Here is a 17,734-nt window from a genome sequence, read left to right as displayed (position 1 = left end):
AAAGGGATGCAGGAGAGGGAAGAGGGAGGAGGAGAGATGGGAGGGAGGACTGAGAGAGCCAAGAGTAGGACAGAGGGGCAGAGGAGGAGACCCAGCTAGGAGGAGAGATGGAGGGGCAGGAAGAGGGAACGCACATTTACACACAACTAATTAGAAAGCAGCACTCGTTTCCATGCACACGTGAGGAGGATGAGCTCTTATCTCCAGCAGGAGAGGAGGAGAAGAAGGAGGAGAGGAGGAGAGGATGAGAGGGAAGAGAGGAGGAGGAAGAAAGAGAGGAGGGAGGGGAAGCCCCTCCACTTAGCCACTATTCACCACAGCCAGCATTAAAACCCAACAGCATGATTGTAATTCCATAATCTGGCTAACTAATAACCTGCGCTAATCCACACTGGCTACAGCATATTATTATCTCCTCAAGAGAGGAGGAGAGCGATGGAGAGGAAGAGAGAAAGAAGAGAGAGAGGAGAAAAAGAGAGAGGAGGACATATCTAAAAAATAATAGCACACTGGAGGAAGCAATCGACTGCCGAAGCCATCGACTCTCTCCCTGCAGAGAGATGAGATGTGTGTGTGTGTGTGTGTGTGTGTGTGTGTCTTCCTCCACATGCGGCACAAGATCACTGTGGGGAGCAGAGGATGCTGTGGAGCTATTCTCTGGCTGTGTGAATGGAGCTCTTTGAGGAGGACACCCCGTCTTCACTGCAGCCAGTCTGGGAGAGCCAAGAGCCTGAGACTCCAGCCCAGTAACCTCCAAAACACACACACACACACACACACACACACACACACACACACACACACACACACACAGAGAGACAGAGAGCACAGACAGAGACAGCCACAGTACAGTGGGATGGAGACGTTTACATCCTGTTCTCAAAAACAGCCACTCAAATCCAAAAAGGATGTGATTCAACAGTTATCCATTCATGAGACATTTGTTTAATCTTGGGATTTTGTCACATGTATCCAAATTCAGTTTTTTCCTACACTGTGTGAAATACACAGCTGTGGTACAGCCAGTCATAGCATTTACTTTTTTGAATGAAGACACACAGACTTTTATAATGGCAAAGTAAACAATCTTATTAGTTATACCGTATATATAAGTCCAAGACGTGACTGGACACAAGCCTGCATATTTCTACTGACCCTTCGTAGACAGACACATAGTTAAAGTAAATATTGAGCCTGATGTGTCCAGACTAATTCATACAATCTAATTACCATACTGGACGAACTAGTTCCATACTAGTACAGGCAGTTTGTGTTCAAACCACACACACAGGGAAAGGCCACAGAGACAGACAGAGTGACTAAACAACCCATAGGAGCAGACGAAGAGAGAGTGAGAGAAGGAGAACCCCACCCCTGCACTGCCCCTGCTGGCAGTAGTGAAGGGAGGTGACGTTCTCTGATGCTCAAAGATGAGTTCCTAACAATGAGGCACCTGGGTGAAACAGAGGCCATTAGCAGACTCCAACACTTCAGAAGAGTCTGCATTCTCCTCAGCATGCTGGGCTCTGGCTGCCTGAAGTGGCCAAGTGGAGGCGGATCTGAGCTGAGAACACACTGAGCAGGAGCAGGAGCAGGCAAATGCTCCCCAGCGGGGCCTGAACACACACAACTCTTAAGCACATTTGACTTTCAAAGTCTGCAAATACTTGCAAGACAGATGGAGTACACTGTGGCAATAAAAACTCAGGTGGGCCAGTGACAGGATTCTCATTTTCACACACACACACACACACACAGACACAGACACAGACACAGACACAGACACAGACACACACACAACCTTGGAAAGACAAGGGTACACATATAGTGTGAACTCCCAGTCCCATCAACCATTCACCCCTTTCAGTTCCATGTGGGTGACTGAACAATGACAGGACATGCTTCAAATTCAAACACGACATACATAAACACGCGCGCACACACAAACAGAGAACGGCGCTGCTAAACGGTGCCACTGCCTGCTATTGTCAACGACTGCTGAATAATGCAATGGAACACAGTGAGCAGCTTCGGCTGGATCATTGAGCTGTAATTGTGCTCCATCTGGGACGGAGCCGCGGATGCGATGGGTAATTAAAGTGGCTGCTTGTCACCATGTCCTTATCCAACATGACACACACAGACACAGATGAGTGTCAACATCCCAAAACCACACGCTTAGGTGCATCGCCAGAGACGGGCTCACCCTCGTAAGTGGGATGTCAAAGAAAAATTAAATCCATTAGAACGATAATTAAAATGTAAGGCACATTTTTGTGTGCGAGCAATTATGCAGGGGATATTGAGAGCCACCATAGAAAGGAAATGGCGTTAGGGAGCAATCACGCTGAAAGGAAACACAAATGCCAGCTTCTCTCAATGTGTCAGGAGGGTGTAGAAACCATCCATATTGAGATGCAGTGACAGATATGTCACTAGATGCATTTCTGCAGCATTGGCAGCCTTGTGTGTTAATTTCAGGTTAATTGCTGGAGAACTATCCCCCTTTCTCTCTCCTCTGTTAAAGTTATGTGTGATTTTATGTGTGTGTGTGTGTGTGTGTGTGTGTGTGTGTGTGTGTGTGTGTGTGTGTGTGTGTGTGTGTGTAGAGAGAGAGAGAGAGAGAGGGGGAAAGAGGAAGAGTGTATGGGTACAGATGTATGTCACATGGCACATCTGTATGTGTCTCTACGGCTGTCTGTATCTGTGCTTGTGCAGAATGTGCACCTCACCTGAATAACCCTAAGCAGAGCTCCGACATGAGGAAGAGAACAAACAAACACTCAGGCATGCTTTTCCCTACTCTCTTCCTCCAGCAGCCAGCCAATCAGATACCTCCGCTGTTCCACCTGCTGCCTCGCTGCATTCATGTGTCACACAGTGCTGACCAAGCGGCCCGCCACCCAGCAGCCACCATGACACCCGCCCGCCCGCAGAGTGCCCCCCACACACACACACACACCCGCTTCCCTTTTATATCAATTACAGCAACCAGCCTGCCATGTTTATCTGCAAGGCAGGCTGGGAGATAGTGCTCCAGCAATTAACCTGAAATTAAGCACAAGGCTGCTCATGCCCAAGAAATAACTTCAACAGAGAGAGAGAGAGAGAGAGAGAGAGAGAGAGAAGGCTAAGAGCCAGCAGTACAGGGTGATGGTGAGAAAGAGAGGGGAATGGGGAAATAAGGGAGGTGAGAAAGAGAGAGGAGTTGAACTCCACCCAATCCTGAGAGATCCCAGTTAGTACTAATGGGTGAGCAGAGCTGGCCTTTCACTGCAACAATAAACGAGCACAGAGCTCAAACATCACATGCATCATGTGGGGCAGGGCTGGACAATGCATCAAAGAGCTGTCAGGGCGTGGGAGGTGCTCTGGACGCAAGCCACAGCGTGCACAACACACACACACACACACACACACACACCCCACCCAGAGCCTCATTCAGGAGGCAGTGTCGCATTCTCCAGGACACAGAATGGACAAGAGGAGGAGGAGGAGGGGGGGGAGAAGGAGCCGGAGTGTCGCAGGTGTAGCGACAATGGCAGGAGTAACCGTCTGTGCTGCCACAGCTGTGCCAGTCACCCGTTAATAGCATCTGGCAGGGCACACGCTCCCTCACGCCAACGCACTTAATCCCCCACCTCCCCCCCATCAACGCCCCAAGTCCACGCGACTCTCAGCAGCACATAACACATAAATCACACAGCCAATCCAATAGATCCTGGTCATTTTCCTAATGGAAGCTTCCCCCTGCCTCAGGAGAACACGGCCAACAACACCTGGCCCCTCTGAAGGGCACTTGTGCGCCATGACAATGAGCTCTCTGTGCAGGGGAGCATTTGTTGGAGCTCACGGAGAGGAGAGGAGAGAGAGATCAGGTTGAGAGGAGTGCTGACAGCGGTCACACTACTAACAGACCCTCAGCGGGCCACACTCTCTCCCCACATCACGCCGAGGGACAGCAGACACCTTCACCCTGATGCACTCGGCTTGAGATAGACTGGAAGTGTCCCACTTGGGCAGATGGCACATATGGGGGAGAGGATGAGAAACAAAGTGTAGAAATGAGGAGAGAGATGAGTGGAGGCCATGGAATAAACTGGCCTGCTAACATAATGAGCCCACTCACATCAGTGTCAGGCCTTCATGAGGCGTGGTGGCCTCACTAAATATGAGACCTGACTTGCTCACAGCCCCTGTTACACTGTTACATTGCATCACCAAAGCAAGCCAACTAGTGCCAGCTGGCAACACTGCGACAAGGCCTTTTATTAGCAGCACACACACACACACACACACACACACACGAATGTCAGGCAGCAACTTGAGGCGGCAACACTGAGCCTGTGAAAGACCAGTTTCTGCAGATCTAGGTATATCCAATTATTTGGCAAAGTGCACAATAAGTTCTTGTGTGGGAAATTTTAATGAGGAGATAATGGCAGTAAACCATTTTGACAGAATTACCATAATTGACTCAGCAGTCCCCCCGGTCTCGTGTACTTGTTGCCATTGTGTGCATTTTTCTCCACGGCTCAGCTCAGGTCTTAAGTGCTCACAGGAAATGCAGAGGATTGATTTATTTCTGTGCGCCAACCTAAGCCCCACACACCGCTGCTGCTGCTGCTGACTGCATTGCTCCAGTAAAGTATTAAAATGCTCCCATCATTTGGGGGCTGTGGGGAGAGACACGGGCCAAAGAACAGCCAACTCATCACACTACTACGGGTGTCGCACAGCCAACGTCACAGCAAGAGAGAAACAGGGGAGGAACAGCAGGGGAGAGAGAGAGAGAGAGAGAGAGAGAGAAAGAAAAGAAAGACAGAGAAAGAAAGAAAGAAAGAAGTAGAGAAGGAAAGAAAGAAAGAAAGAAAGAAAGAGAGAGAGTGAAAGAGCAGAAGGATGAGGAGCAGAAGGGCAGGGAAAGGAGGAGGATGTGGCGGGGCCGGGGGGCAGAGGGCGCATGTGGCCAAGGGGCAGACGAGGGTCTGAGCAGCAGCAGCAAGTCCATTATTAGCACACACCGCAGAGAGAGCAGCACAGTACTGGACAGGTGACCACTGTAGTTGCTTTAGGGTCATTCCACGTCAGTTCAACCAGGGCCCACGCACTTAGGTCTCAAAAAATTCTGAAAAAATTACCAGGTGTACCTATGTTACCCAGGTAAAATGACAAAATTTGTATCAACTTTGAGGGACAGCTATGACCATGCAGGATTATCCAGACCGAACGTGACGATTTTGCTACATACTATTCCTATTTATGTACCAGCATGCAAAATTTGAGCCTCCTACATGGTTTAGTTCTTGCGCTATGGGCTTTTGAACTTTGACAAAAAAAAGAGGCCGAACAAAATTGACACCCCCCTCCCCCTGTAAAACTGGCTGTATCTTGGAAAGTATTGATCTTACATAAGATTAATTTTACAGTGTGTCTCCTTGGTAACATAGGTACACCTGGTAATTTTTTCAGAATTTTTTGAGACCTAAGTGCGTGGGCCCTGGTTGAACTGACGTGGAATGACCCTAAGGCAACTACAGTGGTCACCTGTCCAGTTCTGAGAAGATCACACAGGAGAGGGCAAATCAGGAGAGGGCAACAGAGGAAGACGCAGTCTGTAAACTTTGAGATGCAGCTTTTAAGGCAGCCGTGGCCTACTGGTTAGCACTCTGGACTTGTAACCGGAGGGTTGCCGGTTCGAACCCCGACCAGTAGGCACAGCTGAAGTGCCCTTGAGCAAGGCACCTAACCCCTCACATGATCCCCAAGCGCCGCTGTTGTTGCAGGCAACTCACTGCGCCGGGATTAGTGTGTGCTTCACCTCACTGTGTGTTCACTGTGTGCTGAGTGTGTTTCACTAATTCACGGATTGGGATAAATGCAGAGACCAAATTTCCCTCATGGGATCAAAAGAGTATATATACTTATATACTAAAAGTCGATGCTGATGTGTTTCTTTTTTTCCCCTCCTCTCACACCAACGCCCTTCGAAAAAAAAAAAAACATCATGATCTGGACCGCATTCTGTTTCCCATTTCAGGGGCAAAACAAACCTCACCGCAGGATAAAGACTTTCAGAACTCAAAAATGTTTGCGCTTGATGTGACAAAGGCCTGTGGAATGTTCCGGAGGTTGGGGGGGGGGGCGTACTGACCGGAATTCCATTTGAGTGCGTGGTCAGAGGATGAGCCGCTAGCTAGTGTTCGACAGGAGGACCACAGGGTGCACTGAACACTGATATCCTTCAGAACTAATAACACCCACCTGACATAAACCTGACTACTTCCTGTCTTGACTGATAACATTTGATTGTTAATGAATGCAGATAGACGTGATTAGGAGAGAGAGAATCAATAGAATAATCCTGGGGGATAAGTGGCCGGGTGACAGCAGTGACAGGTCGCCGTGGGCGCCGGCGGCGGTCCTGCTGGAAGTCTCCGCATTAATTAGACGGAGATGAAAACGAGAATGAAACTAATTAACCTCCGCTGTTTTCCTGCCACCCTGCGCCTGCTAGCAGATCACCTCTCTGTTGCTGAGGAGAGGAGGAGAGAGAGGAGGAATGAAAGGAAGAGTTGCGGTGACCCAGAACTGAGAGACACTCAGTAACCCTCTCCTCCTGCAGGAGGGCCAGACCTCCATCTGAACCTGCCACGACTCCTCCACTTCCCGCTCTTTAATTGGCAACTTCATATGCGCTCCTCCCTGGCAGGGGGGATAAAACAGGACACTGGTCCATTTTTCACAGACAAGGAGAGCGGGTGGCTCAAGATTATGGGCTCCTTCTGAGAGGACAGTTCAGTTCATGCTACATGTGATGCTGACGGGGGGGGGCGTCATCAAAATGCACATTTCTAATAGGGCCCCGACATTAGATTGGATGAAGTTTCCACGCACCGATTTGTTCTCTCTCTCTCTCTCTCCCTCTCTCTCTCTCTCTCCAAAGGCTCATTTCATGACTCAGAGGACAGGAGTAGGCGGCGGCGCCCACTCCTATTTGAAGTGCATCCCTGAAGAGAATCTAAAAAAAAAAGTTTCCATCAATAAAAGAACACAGAAGCCCATACTGGAGCAGACAGGCATAGTAAATACTACTATGCATACGCTTGCATTAGGAAATGCTCAGCACCGTGAGTGACATGCTGCCAGACCAAACAAATATATGTGTCCATATTTTAATTAGCTTATAATTGATTGGAGATTGAAATGCACACAGTACACAATATACAGGGACCAAGGGCTGTGATAAAAGCAGAGGGAGCGTGGTCATGCCAGCAGGTTGCCACTAGTGACCACAGCTGAACAAGCACATTAGTACTGCAGTGAGATCTTTCCTGGCTTCACAGGTTATAAAAGCTTGGTTCTAATTTGTGATAGGTCTCTATCAAAGTCCCAAAATGACGGTGTGATGTACACATGTGTGTGCGAGGACAGATATTTAGCTGGGACCCATTACTAAGTTGGTCTCACGAAAGAGAATGTTTATTTATGTGTAGGCCTTACTTCTTAATTGAAACATCACATTGGCATCTTTAAAAACAAATCTGCATCAGAGCTCTTAAGAGACACCCACATCAACTTTCCCACATCTCTGGAGGAAGGCATATTCCAACGAAAGGCAAGCAATTCATGAATACCATTAACACAAATTAGTCCACAGTTAATTAATCACGCAAAACAACTGGTATCGCCGTCTACAAAACCCTACGGGAGTCACATCAGTTTATCTCCCCGAGAGCCAATCACAAACACACACACAAGCACACAAACAAACACAGACAAGCACACAAACACACACAAGCACACAAACACACACAAGCACACAAACACACACAAGCACACAAAACACACAAAACACAAAACCAATACCATTCAAACCACGCATCAACTGTCAGCATGCCGCTCCTGACTTTATCAAGCGTTTAACCAGCCACGCACACAAACAAAGGGCAGTTTCATCAAATGCCAGCAAAAAAAATGAATGCCTGTCTCTCGGCCTGTCTCCCTGTCTGGCCACATGGGGCCGAGAGTGGCTCGCGCTGACAGACCTGCCCTCCCTCCCTCCCTCCCTCCCTCCCCCACGCTTGGTCCCAAAGCCCATTCACACAGGTGCCAGGCCTCTTCAGTGGGCATACATCACTGTGGCCTGCTCTTCTCTGACAGTTATGCCCCTCGCCGCAGACAGCAGCATCTTCCCAAAAGGGGTGGTTCCCCATGCTATCTGCTATGCCAAGCAGGCAGCAGCTCAATAATTTATGTATATGGATGTGGACAGATAGAGCAATGCATATATAATGGAGTGTAATATATACTCCCGCAGGAGTGATTTCCTCTGTCCTCTTTGTTTAGGCCGTGGTGGTGGAGATGGGAGGGGGGGGTAAAAGGGATTTTCAGTTTGGACTTTGTTTGCTTGGGTTGCTTCTGCACCACTTAATCAGCTTTCACTCAAATGCCTCTCCCTGTGCCCATGGTTTACCCAGTGCTGCAACAGTCCTCCACACACACGCACACACACAAAAACACACACAGATTTTCCTTCTCCCTGAGGTTAGGATAAGGTGCCAAAGACTCAAGAACAGTCCGTCCAGCATACACAAAAGCACATGCACACACCCCCTTGTACACTCACTCCCAAACTCATAAACACTTAAGCCCTGAAAGGCTGTCCTTCCTGAGGTTAACCAAGTAAATCCAGGCAGGCGTGTCTTGGGAAATAGGGAAAGGGAGTGAAAGGTCCACACATGTTCCACATACTGTACACACTCTCCCTTTATCACTCATGGTCACAGACAGTGTGTGGTGTTCTAAACCCCCAGAGTCCTCCTCCAGGCAGCGCTGCATAGCAGGGGTTAGGGTTAGGATTAGGGTGAGGGTGAGGGTTAGGGTTAGGGTCAAGTGCCTTGAAGTCAATGGTGGGGGCTTAAAACACCACCACAAGACACACACACACACACACACACCTTTATAAGCATGCCACTCAGTCATCCAACTTAGCTACTGGGATAAAACCTAGAACTATCTAGTACCTAGTACCTGCTATGAGATGAGCTGGCCGTGTTGGGCTTGTGTGGGTAGGCCGTGTTGGGCTTGTGTGGGTAGGCCGTGTTGGGCTTGTGTGGGTAGGCCGTGCTGGACTTGGAGAGTGACTGAGCACTGGGCATCTGGGCCTTCATTGAGCAGAGACCCCACATAGTCATGTGCATATAGAAGCACTTCATTTAAACCATTCAACTAAACCTCACACTAAGGGAAAAAGTCCCTCTGCATTTAAAGTAGGCGGCCAACTCAATACACCAGTCTGGTTAACAGTGAAGAAAACCTTGTACTTAAAACAAATAGGACAAAAAAAATCTGTGAAGCATTAAATCAAGACACACGAGAGATTTTTCATGGAGAGGTAGGCTGGTACAGTACTGAAGTCATTATGTACCATTAAGCGAGCATCCATATTAATGAGAGTTCATTTGTATGCTTGGGTACAGATCTGGCAGTGCAATTAACCTTTGTTTCTCATTGTCACAGCCCCCACATCAACCATCTGTGCCCAGGGGAGAGTGCAGGCTGTCCAGAGCGCAGACGAAAGAGGAGCTGTCCATCTCAGGGATGGCGCAAGGCAGGGGACTGGGATGGAGCGAGATGATAAACATAATAGACATGGCATTGTCAAAGAGTGGCACATGCGCACCAGCGACATGCACAGAGACATGGAGAGCATCTTTGGTCTTCAAACAGCTGCTTGGCAAGGAGAGGCCAAAGAGGCAGAGCCTCAGACAATGGCAGGATGATTAGGATGATCTGAGTGCATGAGTGACTCCTGGGAGCCCTGTCTTCTGCTGCATGTCCTTTCATCCAAACTGGGCTGCCTTGGCAATCCATTAACCCTTTACTTACTTGCCTTCGGAATATAAAACAGGCTAATATATACACTTAAGTGCATTTGATAAAATAACTATTTCAAATTATGTACAGTTGCTCTTCTGATGATGATCATGACTGTCATTTATATTAAATTGGTATAGAATGTGTTATAGTTGTGCAGTTGGAGTTGTGGTTTATTTCAGTGTCACTGGGCTTTGGCAACATTAGACATATAACTACACACTGTTGAAAGCATCATATCAAAGTCCTTCAAACAGACATCACTAAAACAATCCCATGCTCATGTGACTGGCCCCGACTCTGACTGAGGAGTAATACAGCACGTAACGGGCTCCCCTGTGAAATGTCACTCCCCCCCCACCATGAGCAGAACATTATCAACTGTCATTTTCTATAAAGCACGGCACCTCAAACCTGTGTGAGGATGTGTCTGTGCGTCTCATCTTCCCCACAGTAAGAGCATTCTGGACTGCCAGATGTCAGTTGAAGTCTGCGCCGTAAAAGGAACATCCTTATATCTCCCTATTCCCTGCGCAGCCACCATTAAAATATGACATGAGACAGGACCATTTCACCAAAGGGCAAGCGCAGAGCCGAGACTACTTTGTCATGGTCACTTAACTTCCCCTCTGCCTTTAACTTCCACACAGAGGCGTTTAAAGGGAGGTGTAGGGCTTGTAGCGGCGGGGAGTCGCAGGCGAGGGTCTACATTAAGTGCTGATTAAATGAAGCATCTGCCATTTGTCTTACGGGGAAGGTTTTTGGCCGTTTGCTACTTCACAGAGGAAGGAAAGTGGCTGCCGACTCCTACTGAAGGACATCATTGGTTTTCTCGGGGAAGAAGGGCAAAAGCTGTGTAATGGGCAGACTCAATGTGCTGCTGTGGAGGGAGAGAGAAAAGGACTGTCAGAGAGAGGGGAAAAGGTGAGAGCGCCAGGCAGGCAGGAAGCTAAAAGCCTGTTGGACTGGAATGAAAACATCTCAGAGGCATTACAAGTACGGGGGAAAAAATGCTCTTCAATTACGAGACCAAACAACAACAAAGGCTGGCAGAACTGTCAGAGGAGGGCTTTTACGAGAAAGAGCAGTGGGACACAATGAGGCGAGATGTGCTGTGTGTGTGTGTGTGTGTGTGTGTGTGTGCGTGTAAATGTGTGTGTGTGTGAGCGTGCGCATGTGTGTGTGTGTGTGTGTGTGCATGTGTGTGTGTGTGTGTGTGTGCGCAGGTGCATGCGTGCGTGATGTCCAAGTGTGGATGTCTGTCTGAGGCAGTGTGTTAAAACCGTTTGGCGAGTATGATGTCAGCAAAAGTTAGTGCACTTTCTGTGTCTCTCATACTGGCAGAGTAGCAACCACGTAGGTGAGAAAAAAAGAGGAAGAAGGGCCTTCTGTTTGACAGCCCTATTATGTGGGCTGTTGAAAACTAGCCGCTGGTGGGAAACATCAACAACAGCTTAACAACCACGCAACCATGTCAAGGAGGCAGAGGGGTCAGACGACAGCAACCTGCAGCGAATCAGCACGGGAGCGGTCCCTGTGGTCATCCTCTGATTGGCTAGAAAAAATGGAGCCGGCTGTGAGGGTGACTGCTTCGCAAAGAGGAGGTGATGATGTCGCCAAAAGCCAGGACACAAAGTGACACTTCCTGGAATTTAAGTGCAGAGACATAAACAAGCATGGAGGGGGGTGCTAGGGGAGAATGCAGCACTCCAAAAATAATCCTACTGTTTTCGTGTGGCCATGGCTGTCACCACGGAGAGAGACGAGAGGCAACAAAGACGCTGGGTCTAGGTGGCGGGAGGGGGGCTCCACACAGCGTCTCATCACCCCTATAGTTATAAATACTCAGTTCATGCGGATCAGGTACTGTAGACCTCTCACCACTGCACACAGTCTGCCTGTTGCTTTTCTTGTGTAGCCCTCCTCCCCATCTCTCTCTCTCTCTGATCACTCTATCCCTCGCTCTGATCACTCTCTGAGTGTGTTCTATTTCTTCTTTCCTGTCACCTCAGCTCTGTCAGGTCCTTCCTCCTACGTCGGTGCATGAGAACAGGTGCCTCGTTATGTTAAGACGTGTTTGTGCAAAGGCAGCGAGACAAAAAGAGACAAGAGAGACGCGCCGTGCTAATGGCTGAACTTGAGCAGGTGCTTCTGAGCTAAAAAAAGGGAATCACAAAGTTGGCTCCCCTTTGCCAGTGCTGTTTGCTTTGGGTAGAACAAAACAGGGAGCGAGTGCCAATGGGCCTAAAGTTTCCACCACGACAAACAAAGCACTGCATTAACTTAGAGCCACTGCAAAAACACAGCGGTAATTAAAAACCTTGTGACTCAGAGAGTTGTAACTGTCGAGAACTTTTAGTCATTATTTGTGGCTACAGGCAGCGTTGGGTTAGAGCGCTAAAGCCGGGACAGGGGCTCCAGCCGTCTGCACTGGGGCCTGATGCGGCCTGGGCTGCCTGGGTGGGGCTGGAATTTGCAACAGTGGCAGACTCCCTCTTCCCGGCTGCTGCCAACGCCAAGACGCAGGCTGCAGGATAGGGGAAAAAAAAGCCATCCCTTCGACACATCCTTCTGAGACAATCCCCTGAGCACCTCTCGGTCCCCTCGGACTCTAATGACAGGGTGTTGTATGATAAGCCGGGAGCACATCTAGGCAGGGGGGTTGCTGCAGCATTGTCCTGATGGGAGCACAGAGGCTACATGTGAGGGAGGGAACAAGGAAACAGGAAGTGTTGTTTCCTTATCTGGCCTGCCCCCTGTCCTGGAAAGGGACACAGTACACAGTAGCCTTTCAACAGACAAAAATACTCAGCCGTACACAACTCAAGAGCCCTAATCACACCATCTGCACTGTTTCTCAAGACAGACATGTGTCTGGCCTAGTTTGAAATAATGAACAGAATAATCCATGGGAGGCAGTGTCAGAAAGGAAAACAGACAGAGAAGAGAGAAAGAGAGAGAGAGAGAAAAATACAGAAAATGCATATTCAATGAGATGTTTATACTGCTCAGGAGTCTCGACGGAGGAGGAGAGCCACCCAGAGAGTGTGTCTCGCTGATGTTGTGCACACGCTTTCATCCCCGGCTCCTCTCCAGTCAACACACAACAAAAAAGCCCATTCTTCAAGGAGCCACGGCGCTCTAATGGAGTGCCATTTAACCACACCACGCTCCACACAACAATCAAAAGGAGTACAAATTAATTCATCACACAACGGAGGGGAAACCTGCTCAAAAGAAAAACAAATGACACCCTTTGCTTTTGAAACCTTACACTGTTCCTGTGTGATCACACCACCCACCGCCATCCTTACCACCCCCCTCCAACACCTACACTGCTTAGTCTGGCATCTCAATTTTTAACTGTTTTTTGAAGTTGCAATGAGGACAATGTGATGTCATGACAACCACATTTTTGAACATGCCCAGTGTAAACATGGCCACCTAAGGGCCTCTGAGAACTTCTTCAGATGACCTGAGCACGCAGACAATCCACTGAGGGCGTTTCACCTCAGTCAGGTCTCATTCCAGGAGCCCTCAGAGCAGTGCTGAAGGCATGTTAAGCACCTCAGTGGAATGCAGGACATGAACAAGGACATGGTACAGAGATTCCTCAACACAAACAATCAAATAAATCTCACTCGTTACTTTCAGGTCAGGCCACTGTTGAGCAAAAAAAAAAGGGGGGGGGGGGGTCGGGCAGTCGGCTGTGCAGTTAGGGCCAACTAGGCAGAGCAGAAATATTACTATATTACTAGAAGCTGTTTTTCACCACTGTTTGTTTAATTGCATGTGTCACTTGCTAGGGGGAAACACGGTCATTTCTAGCTGAATGAAAGATAAAAACTACAAGTGCACCAAAAAAGACAAGACTAAGCACAACAACAGCTGAGATCTGTAAAAAGACAGAAGAGAAAACACCAACACAGTCAGCTCACAATCCCAACTGTCTTGGGCATGCATTGCAGTCACCTTCTTTGAATGAACAAGGATCACGGGTCACAAAGAACAAGGGATGATGCATCATGCCATGCTACTCTTCACACTAGCAGGACCTCGCTCCTCAACTGCAAGGACAATCAGACCAGCAGGAGTGACATCATGGGTTTGAGACAGGCAGGGAGATGAGGCCAGTCCGTAATGCCCATGGTGATGAGGTCATGTTAAGACATAGGGTCGGCCACTAGCTCAGAAGCTCCTTATCCACGCTCCTTAGAGTTCCTCTCATATCTCAGTGCTACAGTCAGAAGGCAAAAACCCCTCCAAACATTTCATACATATTTCATTCTTAAACAGCTACTTCAACCATCCTTTTTCACTGAACAGAAAAACAATGTTATTACTCACTGACAGTGAAACCAGATTAGCATTTTAAGTAGGCTATGATGGAACTCTTATCAATTGTTTAGATGCAGCTCTGACAATCTTCCAAAAATGATTCAGCTCACACGATAAGCAAATATGAGATCATATTACGATTAGCTTCATAATGCCATTTTTAACTTCTGTCAGTTGCAACACTATCAGCATCATTATAGGTGCACCATCAATTGGGCCACAAACACATTAAACCATTGTGTTATTTTAACTTCCTTAAAATACCCCAGGCTGATTCAGACAGTGAAGCCACAAGGTTGGCTTTAAAATAGGCTGAGAGATGAACAGTGACAGTAAAATGATATGGCAAACACAATGGCCTCATTTTTTAACCTCTGACTCGATCACCATCAAGCGATCATGATACAGACATGGAGGATATCGGTCTGCATTAGTCATGGCAGGTAGCCCAGGTCTCCCCTGTATTTCCTGTGTGACATAATCACTTCCTCTTTCCAAGTTGCTACGGCCATGGCCCCGGTAAAATCCCACGCTGTTGCAGGCCTGATCACACCCAGTCTGGGATTTGCCCTAAGTGTTTCCAGGTAGAACACAGGTCTGGGACCAGGCAAATGCTCTGCAGCCGACAAGAAGCCAGGCTCCTATGACCCAGGCCAATCCTTTGTGTTGCACAAAAATAGGCTATAGCCATCAGAGAATTCAACCACCAGACTTACTTAATAGACAGAAATGTCTCATTGGGTTGGCTACTGCTGTGTGTATTAGAACAGACACTGTTGCAGTGATTCAAATGTTCCTACAGGGCCTAAATCTGTGGGGCCTTGTTCTTCAGATGTTTGCATTTGATGATGCCTGTAGACTTTCTAGTTAATCCTATTTGTTCATACAGTTTCTCAGACTCAGAGAGAAAATGTCTTTGGAATGCTTGATACAAACACATATCAAAAGTGAATTCATTTTTCTGACTTCTCACAATGGTCTGCTGCCAAACATAGCATCAGTGGGATAAAGTGGAGTTGATTTTATTTGTAAATCCAGACCACACCCCAGATAGCAAAGACCCAATAGACCACTGCCGGCCCACTGGGGTCAGATCCAACGGTCTGCATTGGTCTTTCGCTCATTGGGTTTTGGAGGGCCCACTAGGGAGTTACAACCCACCATTTTGCCACTTGCTAAAAAAATGATGTTCTTCATTCATTACATCTTCATTCGTTTTCACCAACCATTAACATATTTAAGATGTTACCCGTATGTGACATAAGAATCTAATTTAACAAATACTTTTTAATCTCAATTAGAGCCTTCAAGTACCATGAACAACAAGGATATAATTCAGAAACTGTTAAGATTTTATGAAATTCACAATATTCATACCCAGTTAAGGTAAAGGTGATGGTGGGCTGATAGCAGACCAGTGTGGTGCTGATCAACATCCAAATGCAGATATCATTTTGCCACCTGGGGCAGTTTCTTACTATAGCACTATTTCTATTTCTACCAAAAGTCTTGTGGTATATTGTGGATTTCATCATTTAACCCTGCAGTCTGTATGAGAGCAGAAAGTGAGCGTGTAAAGGGAAACAGACATTTATTTTAAACAGTACGCTAGTTGCTAGTCTACTGAGAATCTGCAGAGCTGTGGCTTCACACACACTGTTTTTAGCCTCCCATTAGTTCAGAAGAAAACTACCAGTCATGTAGTTCAGAAGAAAACTGCCAGTCATGTATGTAAAGTCCTACGTTGATTACTAATACATGATTATTACAGAAATTTCCTGTGTATTAGCCACATTGTGTATAAGCCGCAGGACAGTGTTTTATGCAAGTTACAAGAAACAAAACCATATTAACTGCCCCCTGTTTATTAACCTCATAGCTGAAGAAATTTTGCAAAATCAATGTATAAGCTGCGGCTAATAGTTGGGAAATGACGGTATTGTGCATTCACTGTCTTCCCAAAAGTTTCCTCCTGCAGACCTTGTGATTTGCCTACAACATATTGTAACACTTTTGTGTTCTAGTTGGTAACTGATCATACAATTTCAACTCACTACCACAGTAGTAGCCTACATAACAGTAGGCAAATGCAACAGACTATAAAAGAGGTTTAAACTGTTTTGGTTTTTTTAAAGAGAATAGTTATAAAATGCAGATTAAGTTATGTTTATGATGTTTAAGATAATGTGGAAACTATTCATGACCCTAAATGTCAATGTAGGCTAGAATCTAATAAGCTATAATGATGCTCATTTAGCCTACCTAGGTAAGAGAGGAGAGTATAAATGGAACATAAATGAAAAACTTTTCTTGTATAATATTTTTCAAATGAGCAGTGGAGAGATCAAATCCCAGATACTGACAGACGCGTTATGCTAACAGCCTACGGGAGTGCTGAAGTGATTACTGCATGACTGGAATAACATCTCGCAAAAAAAAAAAACTGCTGAATGGATAGAACTACGGGCACACTTTTACTACAAAACAGCCTATATTTACTTTTCTGTGGTTTCAGAAACAGTACTATTTTTTCAACAAGATGTAGCCATGGGCGTCCAGAGGCATAATCAGAGCTCCAGTGATTCCCGTGCAGGCCCAGCAACACAGGAAACACTGTTACAACTAGGCGCGCCTCTGTCAATTCCCAATCCACACTGTTCGCTTACAAAGACAAGGAAGACCCAGGGCTTTGCATTTATTCAAACTTGCGGTAGTATCTCTGTATCCAAATCACGAACACGCACACTGATACTACTAATGTAACTCAGAAACGTTTAAACAACGATGGGTCTCTCAAACGATGAGGAAAACTCGGGACAGGGCACTGGAAGAATATCATAATCACCGTTCTTCCCAAACTTGTGCAATCGGATGCAAAGTAGCGAGTAGCTCACAGCCGTGCTTGCAAGTTACTCACCGACTCCATACTTCTCCTTTTTCGTGGGCACCCAGCGAGACATTCTCATGTATGAACTTTTTCAGTGCCTGAGTCGTGTCTAGTGAAGCTCCTTCAGTTTTCTCTGGACTTTTTGTTTTCACTGTTGATGTACTGTTCCACCTCTAGCCGCCATTTTCCACCGATAACTGGATGATCCACAAGGGGGTAGAGTGCGAGCATAGAGAAACTTTTTTGTCATGTGGTATTTGGCGTCACAAAAGGACCGGCGTAAAACAGCTTGTTGGAAAAGTTTAGACGGGACAATGAGTAGCATAGTTGTTTTAGCGGAGGCTACCACAGGTCTACTGTATTAAGGAAAATAGGCTATTTTTTGTTACGTGGTGAAACTGTTCATACTTCATAATTGTTGTTTATGTACAGGGCTATCAGGGAGTGTTAATCTCACAAACGAGCCATCCAACAATAGCCTACCCAAAAAGTCTACAGACGAAATTCGTTGCTTTCAGTAGCGCCGAAGAATGGATAGGCTATTGTTATTTCTGCGTCATATTTTGCGACTTTTCACAGCAACTCTAATAATCTCGTCCTAAATGTTGTAATAGTATGCTGTAATAGGAC

The 17,734-nt window shown here is 46.9% G+C and overlaps 1 protein-coding gene across 1 annotated transcript in view; it reads right to left on the bottom strand.

Annotated features, from left to right (window-relative positions):
- The window catches only part of dock1 (dedicator of cytokinesis 1), a 218,377-nt gene extending 201,088 nt beyond the window's left edge, over positions 1-17,289 (bottom strand). The window contains 1 exon segment of the mRNA XM_048233987.1: positions 17,135-17,289. Within this exon segment, the coding sequence (XP_048089944.1) occupies positions 17,135-17,183 (49 nt within the window). The 5' untranslated portion in view covers positions 17,184-17,289.
- Positions 17,290-17,734: the final 445 nt, after the last annotated feature.

This window comes from Alosa alosa, chromosome 22, assembly GCF_017589495.1.
Source record: "Alosa alosa isolate M-15738 ecotype Scorff River chromosome 22, AALO_Geno_1.1, whole genome shotgun sequence".
In the NCBI taxonomy this organism is placed as follows: Eukaryota; Metazoa; Chordata; class Actinopteri; order Clupeiformes; family Clupeidae; genus Alosa; species Alosa alosa.
This window is presented reverse-complemented; position numbering and strand designations above follow the sequence as displayed.